The sequence below is a fragment of the Coenobita brevimanus genome, chromosome 58 (genome assembly GCF_032717465.1).
Source record: "Coenobita brevimanus isolate Jiangsu-jjx chromosome 58, ASM3271746v2, whole genome shotgun sequence".
NCBI classification, from domain to species: domain Eukaryota; kingdom Metazoa; phylum Arthropoda; class Malacostraca; order Decapoda; family Coenobitidae; genus Coenobita; species Coenobita brevimanus.
In genome coordinates this window covers 25,478,478-25,494,295 of record NC_137011.1, presented here as the reverse complement: position 1 = coordinate 25,494,295, position 15,818 = coordinate 25,478,478, and the positions used below count along the sequence as shown (strand labels likewise).

The window sequence follows — 15,818 nt, the reverse complement described above, 5'->3', positions numbered from 1 at the left end:
CTTGGGCAGATCAAACTTTGTAAAGAACCCTAGCATTTCCTTAACCACGTTCTTTGCTGAGATATTTCTAAGTGGAATGGCTTCAGGATAACGAGTAGCCATATCAATCAGGGTCAACACATAAGAAAATCCTGAAGAAGTCTTAGGAAGAGGGCCCACAATATCCACCAACACACGGGTGAATGGCGCCTCAAAAGGGGGAATGGGAACTAGAGGTGCAACCTTTTCGGTCTGATTACACTTCCCCACAACTTCACAGGTGTGACAAGACTTACAATACCAGGAAACATCCCTGAAGATACCTGGCCAGTAGAAGTGTTTCAAAATGCGTGCCACAGTCTTTCTCACTCCAAGTTGTCCTGCCAAACTGGAATCATGAGCCACTCTAATGATATCCTGCCTACAAACACGAGGGATGACAACTTGATGTACAACCTCCCACTCACAGTCGGCTGATGCTGTTGGGGGTCTCCACTTCCTTATAAGTACTCCTGACTTTATATAATAACAAGTAGAAGCACCGGCTGACTCTTCTTCACTGTAAGCAGAGTTAGCTAGACCTTTCAACTCAGGGTCAGCAACCTGCAACTCAACCAACTCTTGACGAGACAAATTATCAACACTACGGGGTACTGCCTCATCTGGTGAGTGGTCCAAATTAGCAAGAAAAGTGTCAGCTAGGATAACATCATCATCATCATTATCCTCTAAATCACCAGTAACTTTAGACTTAGCCCTAGTGACAGCACATGCAGGGAACACATCAGGGACATCACAATCCTGGGTCGCAGCCACTGGCTCACTAGACAACTGAGGAGCTGGACACACTTGACTTCCACCAATATCATTTCCAAGTATGAAAGTTACACCTGACATTGGGAGTGTCTCAACCAACCCAACCATAACGGAACCATTAGCAAAACCAGACTCTAAATTCACTCTGCACAGAGGGACGGAGAAGTAATTATTCCCTACACCTTGTAAGATTACAGTTTCATCAGAGGAATTAACATTAGAGCCTAGAACACTGGTCAGCATAAGGGATTGGCAAGCACCTGTATCACGATATATCTGAACTGATTTCCTGTCATTAGTGTCCAGAGGACTGACAAAACCATCAGACAGGAAATTAGCACATGAACTCTTGAGAGTGTCACCTACGTTACTGCTCAAAAGAGGAGCTCCATCATGAGAATTTAAGTTACCACTCAAAGCAGGTTCAGTTAACTCAGTTAAAGAATTCTGGGAACTCTCAAGGGTGGACACTAGACCAATTGACTGAGTATTTAAAGACTCCTTTTTGTTCACATCACGCTGTCTCCTGAAACATTTCTCCGTAGTATGACCAAGCTTACTACAATAAGTACATTTACTTTTCTGAAATCTAGAGGTGAAGCTGGTATTTACTTCCTGAGAAACATCATCTTTATTCTCTTTCCTGTTACCTGTACTCTGAATAGAGGCAACGTACTTACTCTCAGCTTTCCCTTTTTCTTTAGAATATCTCTTGTGAGTGAGAACATATTCATCAGCTAAAACTGCAGCATCAGACAAATTATCTATTCTTTTCTCATCAAGATATAGGTTTACATCTTTATTAATACACCTTTAGAAGTCCTCCAGCAAAATCATCTGCTTAAATTTACCGAAATCAGAATCCACATTCTTAGAATTTAACCACTGCTCTAACAGATCTTCTTTGATTTTTGCATACTGAACATGGGATTGCTTATCTTGCTTGTAAGTTGTCCTAAATTTTACTCTATAAGCTTCAGGAACAAGCTCATAGGCCTTAAGAATCAAGCTCTTAACTACATCATAATTATCAGATTGATCCTGAGGCAAAGATGCATAAGTTACTTGAGCTTTACCGGTGAGAACAGTTTGAAGGAGTACTGGCCAATACTCCTTGGGCCAATTAAAACCTGTAGCTACCCTCTCAAACAACTGAAAATACTTAGTTAAATCAGATTCATTAAAAGGAGGGACAAGTTTAACATTTTTAGCCACATCAAAATCATCAGAGCAAGATGATCCAGTTCCACATTGTTTAAAGCGATACTCATGGTCTGCCTGAATCCTAGCAAGTTCAACTTGTGCGTGAAACTCAGCCTCCTTAACACAAGCCTCCTTAGCCTGAGACTCAGCCTCCTTAGCACGTGCTTGAAATTCAGCTTCCTTTACACGAGCCTCCTGCAGGGCTAGCTGTAACTTAGCTAATTCAATCTGCGTTTGCTCATTTGGAGGAGTTACATTAAACAAGCTTTTATTAATCATGCCAACAATTTGATCTTTAGAATGATGAGAGCAAACAGCAATTCCCAATTGTTGAGCAACAAGCTTAAGTTCATTCTTTGTTCTGTTTTCTACATCCAACACTGTTTGCACATTTGACAAAAAATCTTTGGCTTCATCAAGTGTAGTAATAGTAGACATCATGAATAAGTAACAGTCACAAAATATCAAGCAATATCCTTATGATAATATCCTGAATATCATGATATGAGGTCGCCAAATTTATGTTACGGAACAGAGAAAGATAATGTACACTTTAAGTGAGAATACTAAAAATCACTACTGTCCCGTAAAGTTCCAGGTTTAAAACAAAAGAGTTAGGTAAAATTACAAGTTAAAGTTTAATGCTCAAACTAACAACAAAACATTCAGGACTCATAAGGATAATGTAATGGCATAAACAGGTTAAATATATTGTAAACTGCAATAGCCTCTATTAACACAATTAGCAAGAGTAAATTTACCTAAGTCAGCCCTGATAAAATGAATATACACTGGGTAATGCTCAGTTAATGCAAGATAAATTATTACAGATACAAACTATTATTAATGACTGACGATAAAAACCCTACATGAATTACAAAAACCTCACTAGGCCTACAAATTAACAACTTATGCTATACAGTACAAGAACAAAATGCAAAAACACTTATATTCAAATTACACAGCTGCTAGATGTTTGGAGACTTCCTGAGCACTCACAACTGTACAGGGGAGGACAGAGATGTGAACAAAATGAGGAGTAGATCTAAGTGGCAATGATGCAGAAACTGAGCTCATTATATAGGGGCCAGCAGAGCTTGATACAACTTGTAAGAAGGACGCGCAAATGAAGCCATAGGGGACAAAGAGCTGACAATCCCGCTCTGAACAACAGAAAGGACGACTTACTCTACTATAACGGTAGAAGGGGGGGACTGAGGCAGAACACGCTCGTGATCAAACATGCAGCATACTGTGCGTTAAAATTACACAAAGGATGATGAAATCATAGGCTATGTAACAATATATATAAGCACATTCATTTGGTGTATCAAAATCTTTCATTAGTTATTAAATAAGCAATGTAACTCCGTTATCAATTTTATCATTTTTTTTCACAGTGTAGGTGTTAATGCTACGATCGCCACGTTATTTAGTCTTTTAGCCTAAGATGTTATAATCAATATAAAGATAAGGCTGACCTTGATCTCTGAACTCTGAAGGCTGCCCTCCACAAGTCTCAGTCTGAATCAGTGTCTTCTAAAGTCATGGGCATGGTTCCACCCACAGTTAATGATTATTCAGGGTCATATTTCCTTTATACATAAATTGAAACATATATTATTCTCTTTTTATCATGATTTATTCTTCACATAAAGCTACTTCATGAATTTACTCAAAATTTTACGATTGTTCAGTATTGCTGAGTTACCGTATTGAAGGTAATGACGCAGATGTGGTCTCATCTCACCATGTCATGTGCGAATCTTACATCACCCTTCCCCCCCCCTTCTCTCTCTCTCTCTCTTTATGAATCCATGTGGGGGATCCTCCCTCTTACCCCAGGTGGGGTTGGGGAACACCCTCCCTCCCCTCCCACCCTTCTTTACACGTCAACTGACCTCAAAACTTTGGATAGTCAAAATACGTCATGCAAGGGCGATTATTATCCTTAGGTAAGGCAGTGTAAATTATACCAATAATTCGGGTTGAAATGTCTACCTTGCAAAATGGAGCTTACAACAAACATCTTTCCTTAACGCAACTATATCGAGGTTACTCCGCTTCACTCACGTGGACTCTCGATGTAAATATTCACAGTGGTGCTACATCTTTTCAAACCCTCGTGCCCCTGTAACACGAGGGAGTGCTGGCAGCTGTACAATGCCGCTCACCCGCCGGTGCGGACTTGTGAGTAGCCTACATCTCAGCTGCAGCACTGATGAAGCTTTATTTAATAAATGAGCTTGTATTTTTATTACTTCAGATTAAACTCTTTCTTTTTTTTATGTGAGGGTATTCTAAGGGGAAAAATTATTTAAAGTATGCCTTGTGCATGAAATGAATTAATGAAATCATTATATGGGAGACCAAAGCCATCTCAGAGAATGCCCCAAAAGTTTGCAACACTTGTTTCATTTATGTTTTACTGTTGAAGGAGATCACTTTCCCTGTTTCATGCAGCTGTGAATCTTTTGTAATGAAAAGAAGTAACAGATTTCACATAAATATAATAACTAAAATTCTGAGTTGTTCGGGAGATGGCTGGTAGAGTTGAGCAGAGGGTGTTGCAATGGTTTGGACATATGGAGAGAATGGATAATGAGCGATTGGTGAAAAAGATAACTAGATCTGATGTGAGAGGTGTAAGGCTGAGAGGAAGACCACGAATAGGATGGATGGACAGTGTGAAGAGAGCGCTGGATGCGAGAGGGATGTCTGTTGAGCAAGGAAGAGTGGCTGTGCGTGACAGAAATAAACGGAGAGAAATTGTGAATGAATAAGTGATGACGCAGCCCTGAGGGGATATTCTCCCGCATTTGGTCTGATCAGCTAGTCAGGTCAGGTGAGGGTAAGGGGATGGGTCTGTTATGATGTGGCAGGGGTAAACCAGTTCTGCTGTCGGGCCCTGCTGCGGATGTCACTGATTGCATTGCCCAGTTGACCCTTGTGCGGTGTGGTGCGGTGAGGATCTGTCCGTTCTCCCCTTTGGGGCTAAGATGCAAATGAATGTGTTTGAATGGATGAGTAAATGGAGAGTGAGTCGTCCTGTCTCGGCTACATCCCTTTCCTTGGGGGAAGCAGCCTAGGTATATAGATAGATAGATAGAAAATTCTGACATTATTCTAGGGCATACGGGGAGTGATTCACCCTGTAGATATTTTTAAACCTTTGAACCAATAGCTTCATTAACCAGAGTTTACAGCATTTGACTCTTTTAGTGTTCACAATGTCAGATACATCCATTGCTCATACTGACTGCAGTAATTATACTGCTTTTCCTCATTTATGAAGCCTAGCTGAACACCTGTCAGTTAATCTGTTATCCCAGATTGTCAGTGTCGGTGACGTTGGAGCACCGTGCGGTGTCACTGTGTTCGAGGTGGCGGGCACTGGCCGGAACGCTAACATGACTCAGGCACAGATCTCCCAGGTGGTCAACCAGGCCCGCCAGGTACTGTACAATAGGCTTGGACATGCTATAGTCGCGGTGTGCGACTCTGAGTTTATTATTTTGCCCTGGCAACCTACCCTTCAACAGTACATTTGATTCTGTGTATGATATGAGATGCATGTGATTCGTGTATAGTATGTTCATGTATAATAATATTCGTGTATAATAAATTCACGCATAATAATATGATTCGTGTATAATATTATGTGAAATCAAACACACTTTTGAATGTTAGGTTGCTAGGGTACGATAATGACAACCTCAGTCATGCGCCGCAAGTATAGACCTTTTCCAGTGACGTCACAGAGATCACGTGGTTTTGTTTACGACTCCATATTGGTCGGCAAACTCCTCACAGTAGTGACTGTTCAGATAGGGCTGTCAGAGATTGAACTGTCTGATATATGCAGAAATCTGGATCAATGCCACCAAGATCTGTACAGGAACAAGAAAATGTGTTCGAAGCTGGTCCCTACACCATATCTAGGGAGAAAGTCACTTGTTTAAAGTATGGGAGACTGAAACCAGATCTCAGATATGGCGATCTCTATCACTATTTGGTGAACACCCTGTGAAAGTTTACCGGGGCATCCCTCAAGGTAAATATGTATTATATATCTAGCTGGAACTGATATATAGTACATGAAAATCGTCTTGGTTATCAGTAAATTATTGACGTGGGGCCAAGGGGGAAGGGATTGTAAACACTGCGAATCGAGTAGTTGATGAATGTGTGGAGGGTGGAAGAGTGGAAGTGGGGGCAGGAGGTAGAGGGAGGGTGAGGGGTTTGAATGGCAGTGGGGGGCTGGGGAGGTAGGCTTAGGGTTGTTTCGGGGGTTAGGAGTGTAGGGGGTGTGGGGGTAAGGGTGTGGGGGAAGGTTGGGGATGGATGGTAAGGGGTGGGATGGGTAGGGTTGGAGGGGAAGGGGGTTGGGTAGTGGTGGGGAGTATTGTGGGGGGAGTTGGGGGCGTGGGGTGTGGAGGGGTGGGGGGTTCGAAAATGGGGATAGGAGGTTGTTGGGAGGGTGGGAGTGAGGGGAGGTGGGGGATGGTGGTGGGGTGGGGGTGGCTGTGGGGGAGGTGGGGTGGCAGTGGGAGGGTGGTAGGAGAGTGTAGGTTGGGTGTGTGTGTGTTTGAGGTGGTTGGGTGGTGGTGGGGGGATGGGAGTGGGGTCAGAGGGGGTGGGGGTGACTCACCTGATATGAAATGCTTGCTATGGAGTCGGGTGTAGGCCGTCGACTGCCAATTCTCCCTCTTCACAGTAGCTATCCACTTCTGTTGCCTTTCCTCATTGGCTGGAAACTGGCAGAAATTTACCTCACTTCCACTTTTTTGCCATGTCTTACAGCCGAAGGCACAACAATGGAATATCATTGTGGAATATGGAATTCTCTCTCTCTAGACGTCCAACAATTTGCCGTCCAGTATGGCATCGTAAACAAAAGTCACATGACCCGTGACGTCATGTGGAAAAGATCTATAGCAAACAATACCCCTAGTTCATTGGCTCGACCATGCTTCTTTTGTAACAGTTATAAAAACCAAGAACTAAAAAGTATAAACAAAAACAAGTATATAACATTACTACATAGAACTGAGGGTTACTTGGTCAGAATTGAACATGATAATATTGCCAGCTGCGGGAGGTGTCGAGACCCATGACGGTTGCGATGGTGAGCGATGACCCAGTCTTCCTCGCCACTCTCGCCGAGTGGTCCATCAAGGACCACCTCCTGCCATGGTCGACAAGACTCCTCGTCCTCACCCGCCTTCCACTCGGTCGCCTAAACAACATCCGCAGAACCCTTTCTATGACCAAGTCCATATTACTTTTGTTTACACAGTCTTCAACACTTAGGTTAGTTGTAGTGAACTGATGCAAAACCATTTGCACGTGTGTATTTTATTCTGTTCCATCTAGTAGATGCCATTGTCCTAAAGCAGAATTGTATATGAACAGATTGTCACGTTATTTTAGAGATTTTGTGGGCTAGTGATTTCTTTCGAATACCTGGCACTTCGGAGACACAAAACAACAACATTATTATTATTATTTATTATTATTATAATTATTAAAATTTCTTGCATCCGTGTGGGAAGTTTCCTTACTTTTGTTAATATTATTATTATTTTAGGGACGATCTGAATTGTTGCCATTCGCATACCGTTTGAGCTACAGCTTTCAGTCTTTGTCATATTATAGTACTGGATGGCTGCTTCATTTGGCCAAATATCCTCCTGATCTGAACAGCAGAACTCGGATAGGATCCGGAAAAAAAAAGGGACCGTAAAACTCAAGAACCACTTAAGTTAGAGGGCTGACATTCTTATGGCATATACCTGAAACATTGCCAAAATGCAGAATTTAATATAGCCCAGATCGGATCAATATTCTCTGCGACCGTCTGTGGTCCAAAATTTTGGAGCACTTTGGAAAACAGAGACATCAACTGATACATGGAAGAATAAAGCTAGAACCTTCAAACTTCATGAACTTAGAGATCTTGATGACCTAAGGTGACATGCAAAAGATCAGTGACCTTGACATCAACGTCTCTTTATAGCTCGGCTTCTAGTAGGTTATAGCTGTGGGAAGTTTTTCTTTATCAAAACTTTGGACAATTTAACGGAGGTCTAGTTATTATTATTATTAGTATTAATATTATTATTATTATTATTTATTATTATTATTATTATTATTATTATTATTATTATCATTATTATTATTATTATTATTATTATTATTATTATTATTATTAGAAGTAGTAGTAGTAGTAGTAGTGGTAGTAGTAGTAGTAGTAGTAGTAGTAGTAGTAGTAGTAGTAGTATTTAGAGTATTATGAAGATGATGACGATGATGATAATAATAATAATAATAATAATAATAATAATAATAATAAAAATAATAATAATAATATGCAACAGGGAAGAAAGGGTGTTAGTTCCTTGAAAGCAGTGATAAGATACAGGGAAGTGAGCATGGATGTGAAAAAGCTACTACATGACTGTAATGTCATACCAATCTAACGTATGGAAGTGAAGTATGGACCTTGTTGGAGGGACAGAAGTCAAGACTGAGAGCAGTGGAAATAAGTTATCTGACAGGAGCATGTGGAGTCACATGGAGAGACAAACTGACAAATGAGGAAGTGAGGGAGCATTGTAGTGTGGATGTCGATGTGATAAGAAACGTTAGGAGAAACATAACATGAGGTGGTTTGGACATGTGGAGAGGATGGTGAGTGAGAGACTGGCGAGGAGAGTGTATGTGAGTGAGGTGGAGGGGGGAGAGGGAGGAGGAGACCAAGAAAGAGATAGAGGGATGGAGTGGAGAGGTATGCGAGAGAGAGGGTGTGAGCTGGGAGCAGGGCAATGAAATGGCGGGGATCAGGGCGACATGGAGGCGATTTGTTTGTGGCCACCCCTTATAGGTTTAAGGCGGGTGGCAATAGATAGATAGATTATTATTATTATTTTATTATCATTATTATTATCATTATTATTATTATTATTATTATTATTATTGTCATAATTATTATTATTCTAGGTGCCGCCAAGAATTTTTATGATGGTAGTGAAGCATGTGTAAGGGTTAATGAGCATCTAAGTGATTGGTTCACGATCGGTGTGGGCGTGCATCAAGATTGTGTGATGTCCCCAAGGTTGTTCAATATATTTATAGATGGGTTGATGAGAGAAGTGAAAACAAGAGTATTGGAGAGGGGGATGGCATTGGTAATGAATGGTGATGGATGGAATATTTCAAATTTGTTGTATGCTGATGATGCAGTACTACTTGCAAACACCGGAAAAGAACTTGGTAGACTAGTACAGAGTTTTGCTGATGTCTATGAGCATCGTGCCTTGATAGTAAATGTAGAAAAGAGTAAAATGATGGTTATTGAGAGAGAAGGTGACTCCCAGTGCGATGTTACAACGAGTGGAGAGAGACTGGAACTGGTGAGAGAGTTCAGATACCCTGGTACGGTGGTAGAAAAAAAAAGAAAAAAAAAAGAAGAAGAGGAAAATGTCCAAAAGAAGTGGAAAGTAGAGTGACAAGGAAGGAAAGTAGCTGTGGAATGAAGACCTTGACATAGGCTTGAGTGATGCAGCTGCACGAGGCTTGCATGAAGCAGTGCTAGTGCCGGCTTTAACATATGAATGTGAGACTATGATGTGGCATAAAAATGAAAAGTCAAGAGTGACAGCAGTGGCGATGGGACTCCTGAAGAATGTATGTGGAGTACAGAGAGTGGATAGGACACGTAACAGTGTGATTCGTGAAACATGTAGAATGAGGAAGTTTGTGGACATCAGAATCAAAGAGAGTGTACTGAGATGGTATGGTCATGTGGAGAGATTGGATAACAAAAGAGTGGTGAAAAAAAGGTATATCTGAGTGAATTTGAAGAAAGGAGGCGAGGTAGGCCTAAGAGAAGGTGGAGGGATATGGTGGACGAATGTGAGGAAGAGAGGTTTGGAAGTCGGTGAGGCTAAGGGCCTACAAGAGATCGAGCTGGTTGGACGACTATTGTGAGGAGAAGCGTATGATCAGGGATTTGTCACCCCTTTTTAACGTGACAGCGTCCGAAATGACTCTGTCGGATATGTGTATGTGAAGCTACAGAACGTGGTGAATGTTTTGGCCGTATCAGATAGAGCCAGGATTCCTGGGGCTTGAATGGTGAGTGAAATGAGGCATGGCCCATTGGATTGGGCGAATTTGGACTGTCTGGACATTGCTACTCCTTACCCTGCCCTAAGGTGGGAAAGGAGGTCCGGATGATGATGACGATAATGATGATGATGATGATGATGATTATAATTATTATCATTACTATTATTATTATTATTATTATTATTTATAATATTTACGTTATTGTTATTACTATTATTAACGTCATCATCATTTTCATGTCTTCTCATCAACAGTGTTTTACTGTTAAGCTCAAGACACAGGGAATATCTCTGCCTATGCATTTGATTGTAAAAATGCTGTGGAGTATGGGAGGCACATGGCTAAATGCAACTTTTTTTTTTTTAATCAACATTTCAGTTTAACCATTCCTTGAACGTCAATCTAAGTACAGTTGCCAGCACTCCCTCGTATTACAAGGGCACGAGGGTTTGAAGAGATCTGGCACCACTGTGATCACTTACTTCGAAACAGTCCACGTGAGTGAAGCGGAGTAACATCGATATAGTTGCGTTAAGGAAAGATGTTTGTTGTAAGTAAGCTCCATTTCGCAAGGTTGACATTTCAACCCGAATTATTGGTATAATTTACACTGCTCTACCTAAGGATAATAATCGCCCTTGTATGATGTATTTTGACTATCCAAAGTTTTGAGGTGAACTGACGTGTAAAGGAGGGTGGGAGGGGAGGGAGGGTGTTCCCCAACCCCACCTGGAGTAAGAAGGAGGATCCCCCACATGGAGTCAGAGAGAAAGGGGGAGGGGTGATGTAAGATTCGCACATGACACAGTGGGACGGGACCACATGTGCGACATTACCCTCAATATTTTTTTATTTTTTTTATGTGTCCGACTCTGGGCATAGGCTTCACAGCCTGCTATCAAGGTCCAGCAGTCCTCCCACATACCATTCACCTCTACATGTTACCACTTCGGCGCTATCCCCACCGTCCATATTGAGTACAAGCTAGGGCTGTCTCATACAGGATTGGTGTATTGGTATTAACGGGGGTATTTTTACATGTCGGCGGGTCTTCTGGTAGATCAGTAAAGCCTGATTTTATGAAATTCAAATCCTTAAACTGTTCCCTGCCGCAGCCGGGATTTGAACCTGGGTCCGTTAGGACTTCAAGCCATCTCTCTTCTGATTGAACCACTCAGCAATACTGAACAATCATTTAACCCACCCCATCCCGACGTTTTCTGGGCAGTGGTACGCCCCAGTCCCGACATTTTTGGACCTTTTTTTGGGGGGGCTCAAACATCCGCTTTTGGTAAGAAACATCGAAAATTCATAGAGAAATCGCTCACCTGAGGTTTAAAATACTCGATCTAGGTACGAGTACGTCCTTACCTGACTGGGTTTTCTAACAGGCTGACACCAAAGAAAACGAGTTCTATGGGAGGGTAACTATTTTATCCACTCATAAACAGTATTTATTTATTTACTTGGTACGAATTTATATGTAGTACAAGAGTATATTGGTTTTCAAACAATAATATAGGCATTAGAAGCATTGTTTCACTCATTAACTCATCACCATTCATGACCTTTTTTTCCCACATTACCTGATCATCATTTCTGACTGTTTCTTCCTCTATTGCTATGTAAACTTTGTCCTCCACATTGTCATTGATTGGGGAATCACTCTGACCCTGAATGTCTTTATTGGCCAGGTCACTGGTAACAGGTGAATTGCCGAGACAATGGCGTGCAGGGGGGGGGGAGAGGTTATGCGGTGTAAGGCATTGTCCCCGCTTGGCATCTTGTAGAGGAATAGAGGAAAGTGTTCCGTGTATACGTGCCAAAAATCACTCGCGAAATCACTCGCGAAAATTGAGAATTGTGCAAATTAGGGACCTTGCAATGTTGCCACGTTAATTCACGTCTCCGGGATATGAGTGCACATCATGCGAGGACGTGAATTCATGTCTCCGGGACGCGGCGGGTTAATAATGAGTAAGTTCATGAGGTAGGTTTATGTGAGCAATAAATCACAGTAAAAAGAGAAAAATATATGTTTCAATTTATGTATTAAAGAAATATGACGCTGTATAATCATAAACTGTGGGTGAAACCATGCCTGTGACTTCAGAAGATACTGATCCAGACTGAGACTTGTGGATGGCAGCCTTCAGAGATCGAGGTCAGCCTACTGTAGTAGTGTTAATCTTATCTTTATAATGATTATAACATCTTAGGCTAAAACACTAAATAACATGGTGATCCTAGCATTAACACTTACACTGAGACAAAAACTGATAAAATTGATAATGGAGTTACATTGCTTAATAACTAATGAAGGATTTTGATACACCAAAGGAATTTGGTTTTATATATATATATATATATATATATATATATAAAATGTGAGTGTGTGTATGTATGTGCGTATGTGTGTGTGTGTGTGTGTGTGTGTGTGTGTGTGTGTGTGTGTGTGTGTGTGTGTGTGTGAGAGAGAGAGAGAGAGAGAGAGAGAGAGAGAGAGAGAGACGTAAGGACTCCATATTATAAATACGAATCATAATAGATAGCATGATGGATAGATAGATAGATAGATAGATAGATAGATAAAAGCACCAAGCGAAGGTGTGAGATAGTTGTTTATCAGCGAGAACCAAGCAAAAGGAAATTAGCTTGCAACTCTTAAAGTGAAGGAATGCTGGTCCTGCACTGGAAGCTGTACATACACATAAGCATACAGTGTTCTGGATGTTTCCACGACAGTATAGCACACGTGACACGACCCCTGCTAAACGAGAATGTAGCAATCAGAGCTCAGAAAGAGGCTGGCCATAGAACCGGCAGGTAGTCGAGAGATCAAATAAGAAGAGGGGTCCAACTAGACTTAGCCAGTATATTAAGTCCCTTGTAATACATAAGAAGAGGGGTCCAACTAGACTTAGTATTTTAAGTCCCTTGTAATACATACGTTGCTCAACTTAGACTTTCTTTGAAGATAATAAATCAAGATCAACTCCCTGTATTCATCTTTAACTCCTCCTACTCTTCAATTACCAAAATAACTTTAACTAAAACTCAAGACTCACCTATTACAAGACTAAAGAGTTACATATATATAAATGATGGCTATGAAGTTCCAACAATAAATGGTGGCAGCACAGTAACGATCGACTCTACGCCTACGAACCATGATTTCTACAAAAACAGGCGAAACTGTAACCAAGATCAGCTCTAGTTCTACAGCTGATTCTACATTACTGCAATTCTATGATCAAGTAACCACAAACGAGTATACAACAAGAAGAACGAGTCTGCGAGTTTACGAGTCTACGAGCATACAGTAGCAACGACGAGTTACGAGTGAGGATCAGCAAGCTCTATGATTAATTACAAATAACAAGTCTACAAGACAACTCTATAATCTTCTTCACGCAACTTCAAGCAGCAGCAAGAAGAAAAAAAAAACAAGTAAATGAAAAGCAAGAACAAAGCAACAAGCTCTAGATCTCCAACGTTCTCTCTCCTACAGCACCCCTACCTCCACTGCTGATGCAGGTCAAGACGACACTGCTAAACACCAGAGCCACATTTACACCTTTCCTCACTCAAGTTACTCATTGCTACTCACTCACCACAGCTACCAGTGTGGGAAGCCGACGTCACCATGTGTATCTGCTGAGACGACGTTACCATGCATGTTCGTTGAGACGACGCCACGCCAATCAACGTGTGACTGACACCAGGCACTTCTCACCCACTACTCGTTACTCATTATTCACATAGCTTCAACTCATACTCATTTATTTTCACAGTATTGAGTGAGAATTCGACGTTCTGTGGTGAGGTTCGCCTGTGAGTACAGCTGTTAACTACTACATTCTTCAGGCCATGGAATTTCCTAAGTAATATCGTTCATCAACACACCCCTAGAATTATCGAGAGGAGATCTTCATTCAACTCTGCATTTATCTTCCGAGATCGACAGCTGCTTCGACACTCCTTTCCAAGTGACCATCTGTATCAAGTGGGTGTAATTATACTTACTCATTTCTTCTCAGTGCTTAAATTAGGTACAATCACCTCCTTTACTTGTTTCTATATATACACTCACTATCTATCATTCATTACAACTCATTTACTCATTCTATTTAGTGAGGACATAAACAAAAGACGTATTTCATAACACTATACCTTAACAACATGAATTCTTTTTGGCTGAGTGATATGACAGGAATACTTTCACCTCCACCCGTGTTAGTACCAGGGGGAGGCGGTGGCTGAATCGGTAGAGAGGCGGCTTGCCGTCCTGATCGACCGAGGTTCGAATCCTGGTTGGGGCACGGGACAATTTAAGGATTTGAATTTCATAAAAAGCAGACTTTCCTGATCTACCAGATGACCCGCCGACATGTCGTAAAAATACCCCCGCTAATACCAATACACCAGTCCTGTATGAGACATCCCTAGCATGTATTCAATATGGACGGTGGGTGTTAGCGCCGAAGTGGTGACATGTGGAGGTGTAGGAGGACTACTGGGCCTTGGGATAGGCTACTGCCCCCGAGATATAGGCCCTGAAGCCTTTGCCTAGAGTCGGACACATAAAAAAAAAAAAAAAAAAAAGTTAGCACCCACTGCGGATACACAATTAGGAGAGCACCAGGGGGGAGGCGGTGGCTGAATCGGTAGAGAGGCGGCTTGCAGTCCTGATGGACCCAGGTTCGAATCCTGGCTGGGGCAGGGAACAGTTTAAGGATTTGAATTTCATAAAAAGCAGACTTTCCTGATCTACCAGATGACCCGCCGACATGTCGTAAAAATACCCCCGCTAATACCAATACACCAGTCCTGTATGAGACAGCCCTAGCATGTATTCAATATGGACGGTGGGTGCTAGCGCCGAAGTGGTGACATGTGGAGGTGTAGGAGGACTACTGGGCCTTGGGATAGGCTACTGCCCCCAAGATATAGGCCCTGAAGCCTTTGCCCAGAGTCGGATACATAAAAAAAAAAAAAAAAAAAAAAAACACTCCCACCCTACAAAATTCACAGCAAACTAAAATTATAGAAACTAATACCTCAATTCTAGATGATAATGATGATGATTGGCAAACCCCCTCTGATGTAGCAAGTAAGAACTTTGTCTCTGACTTGCATACCTATGAAAATATACTTAACAGAGTTCATCGTTCAGGGAAAACCTATTCCACTATTCCCTCACACAACGATAAACAAGTCCAAGTTAAATTAACAGAGCAACCAGTGAAATGAATACCACGGATCAAACTCAGATAAACGTTTATCACAAAGATAAAACTGTCCCGAATTCTCTCTCTCTCTCTCTCTCTCTCTCTCTCTCTCTCTCTCTCTCTCACACACACACACACACACACACACACACACACACACATCATATATATATAGATAGATAGATAGATAGATAGATACCGGTAATATAAATATATATCCTTAATGACCTAGAGCAGCTTGTACAGCACCCTACCCGTATCACACTGCCTTTGAGAGAGCTCCAACATACTTGACCTCTTCCTTACAACTAATCCTTCTGCTTACACTGTTAATCTTTTCTCTCCGTTGGGCTCCTCCGATCACAACCTTATCACCTAACCTGTCATATCGTTCCGGTACGGCCTTTGGACCCTCCAAAGAAAAGTCGTCTGTTGTACTTTGGAGCTGCGAATTGG

The 15,818-nt window shown here is 41.6% G+C and overlaps 1 protein-coding gene across 1 annotated transcript in view; it reads left to right on the top strand.

Annotated features, from left to right (window-relative positions):
• The first annotated feature begins 7,103 nt into the window (after positions 1-7,103).
• LOC145402646 (glutamate receptor-like) overlaps positions 7,104-15,818 on the top strand; it is an 85,888-nt gene continuing 77,173 nt past the window's right edge. Inside the window, exon 1 of the mRNA XM_080274634.1 lies at positions 7,104-7,311. Within this exon, the coding sequence (XP_080130760.1) occupies positions 7,112-7,311 (200 nt within the window). The 5' untranslated portion in view covers positions 7,104-7,111. The remainder of the gene's footprint in view (positions 7,312-15,818) is intronic.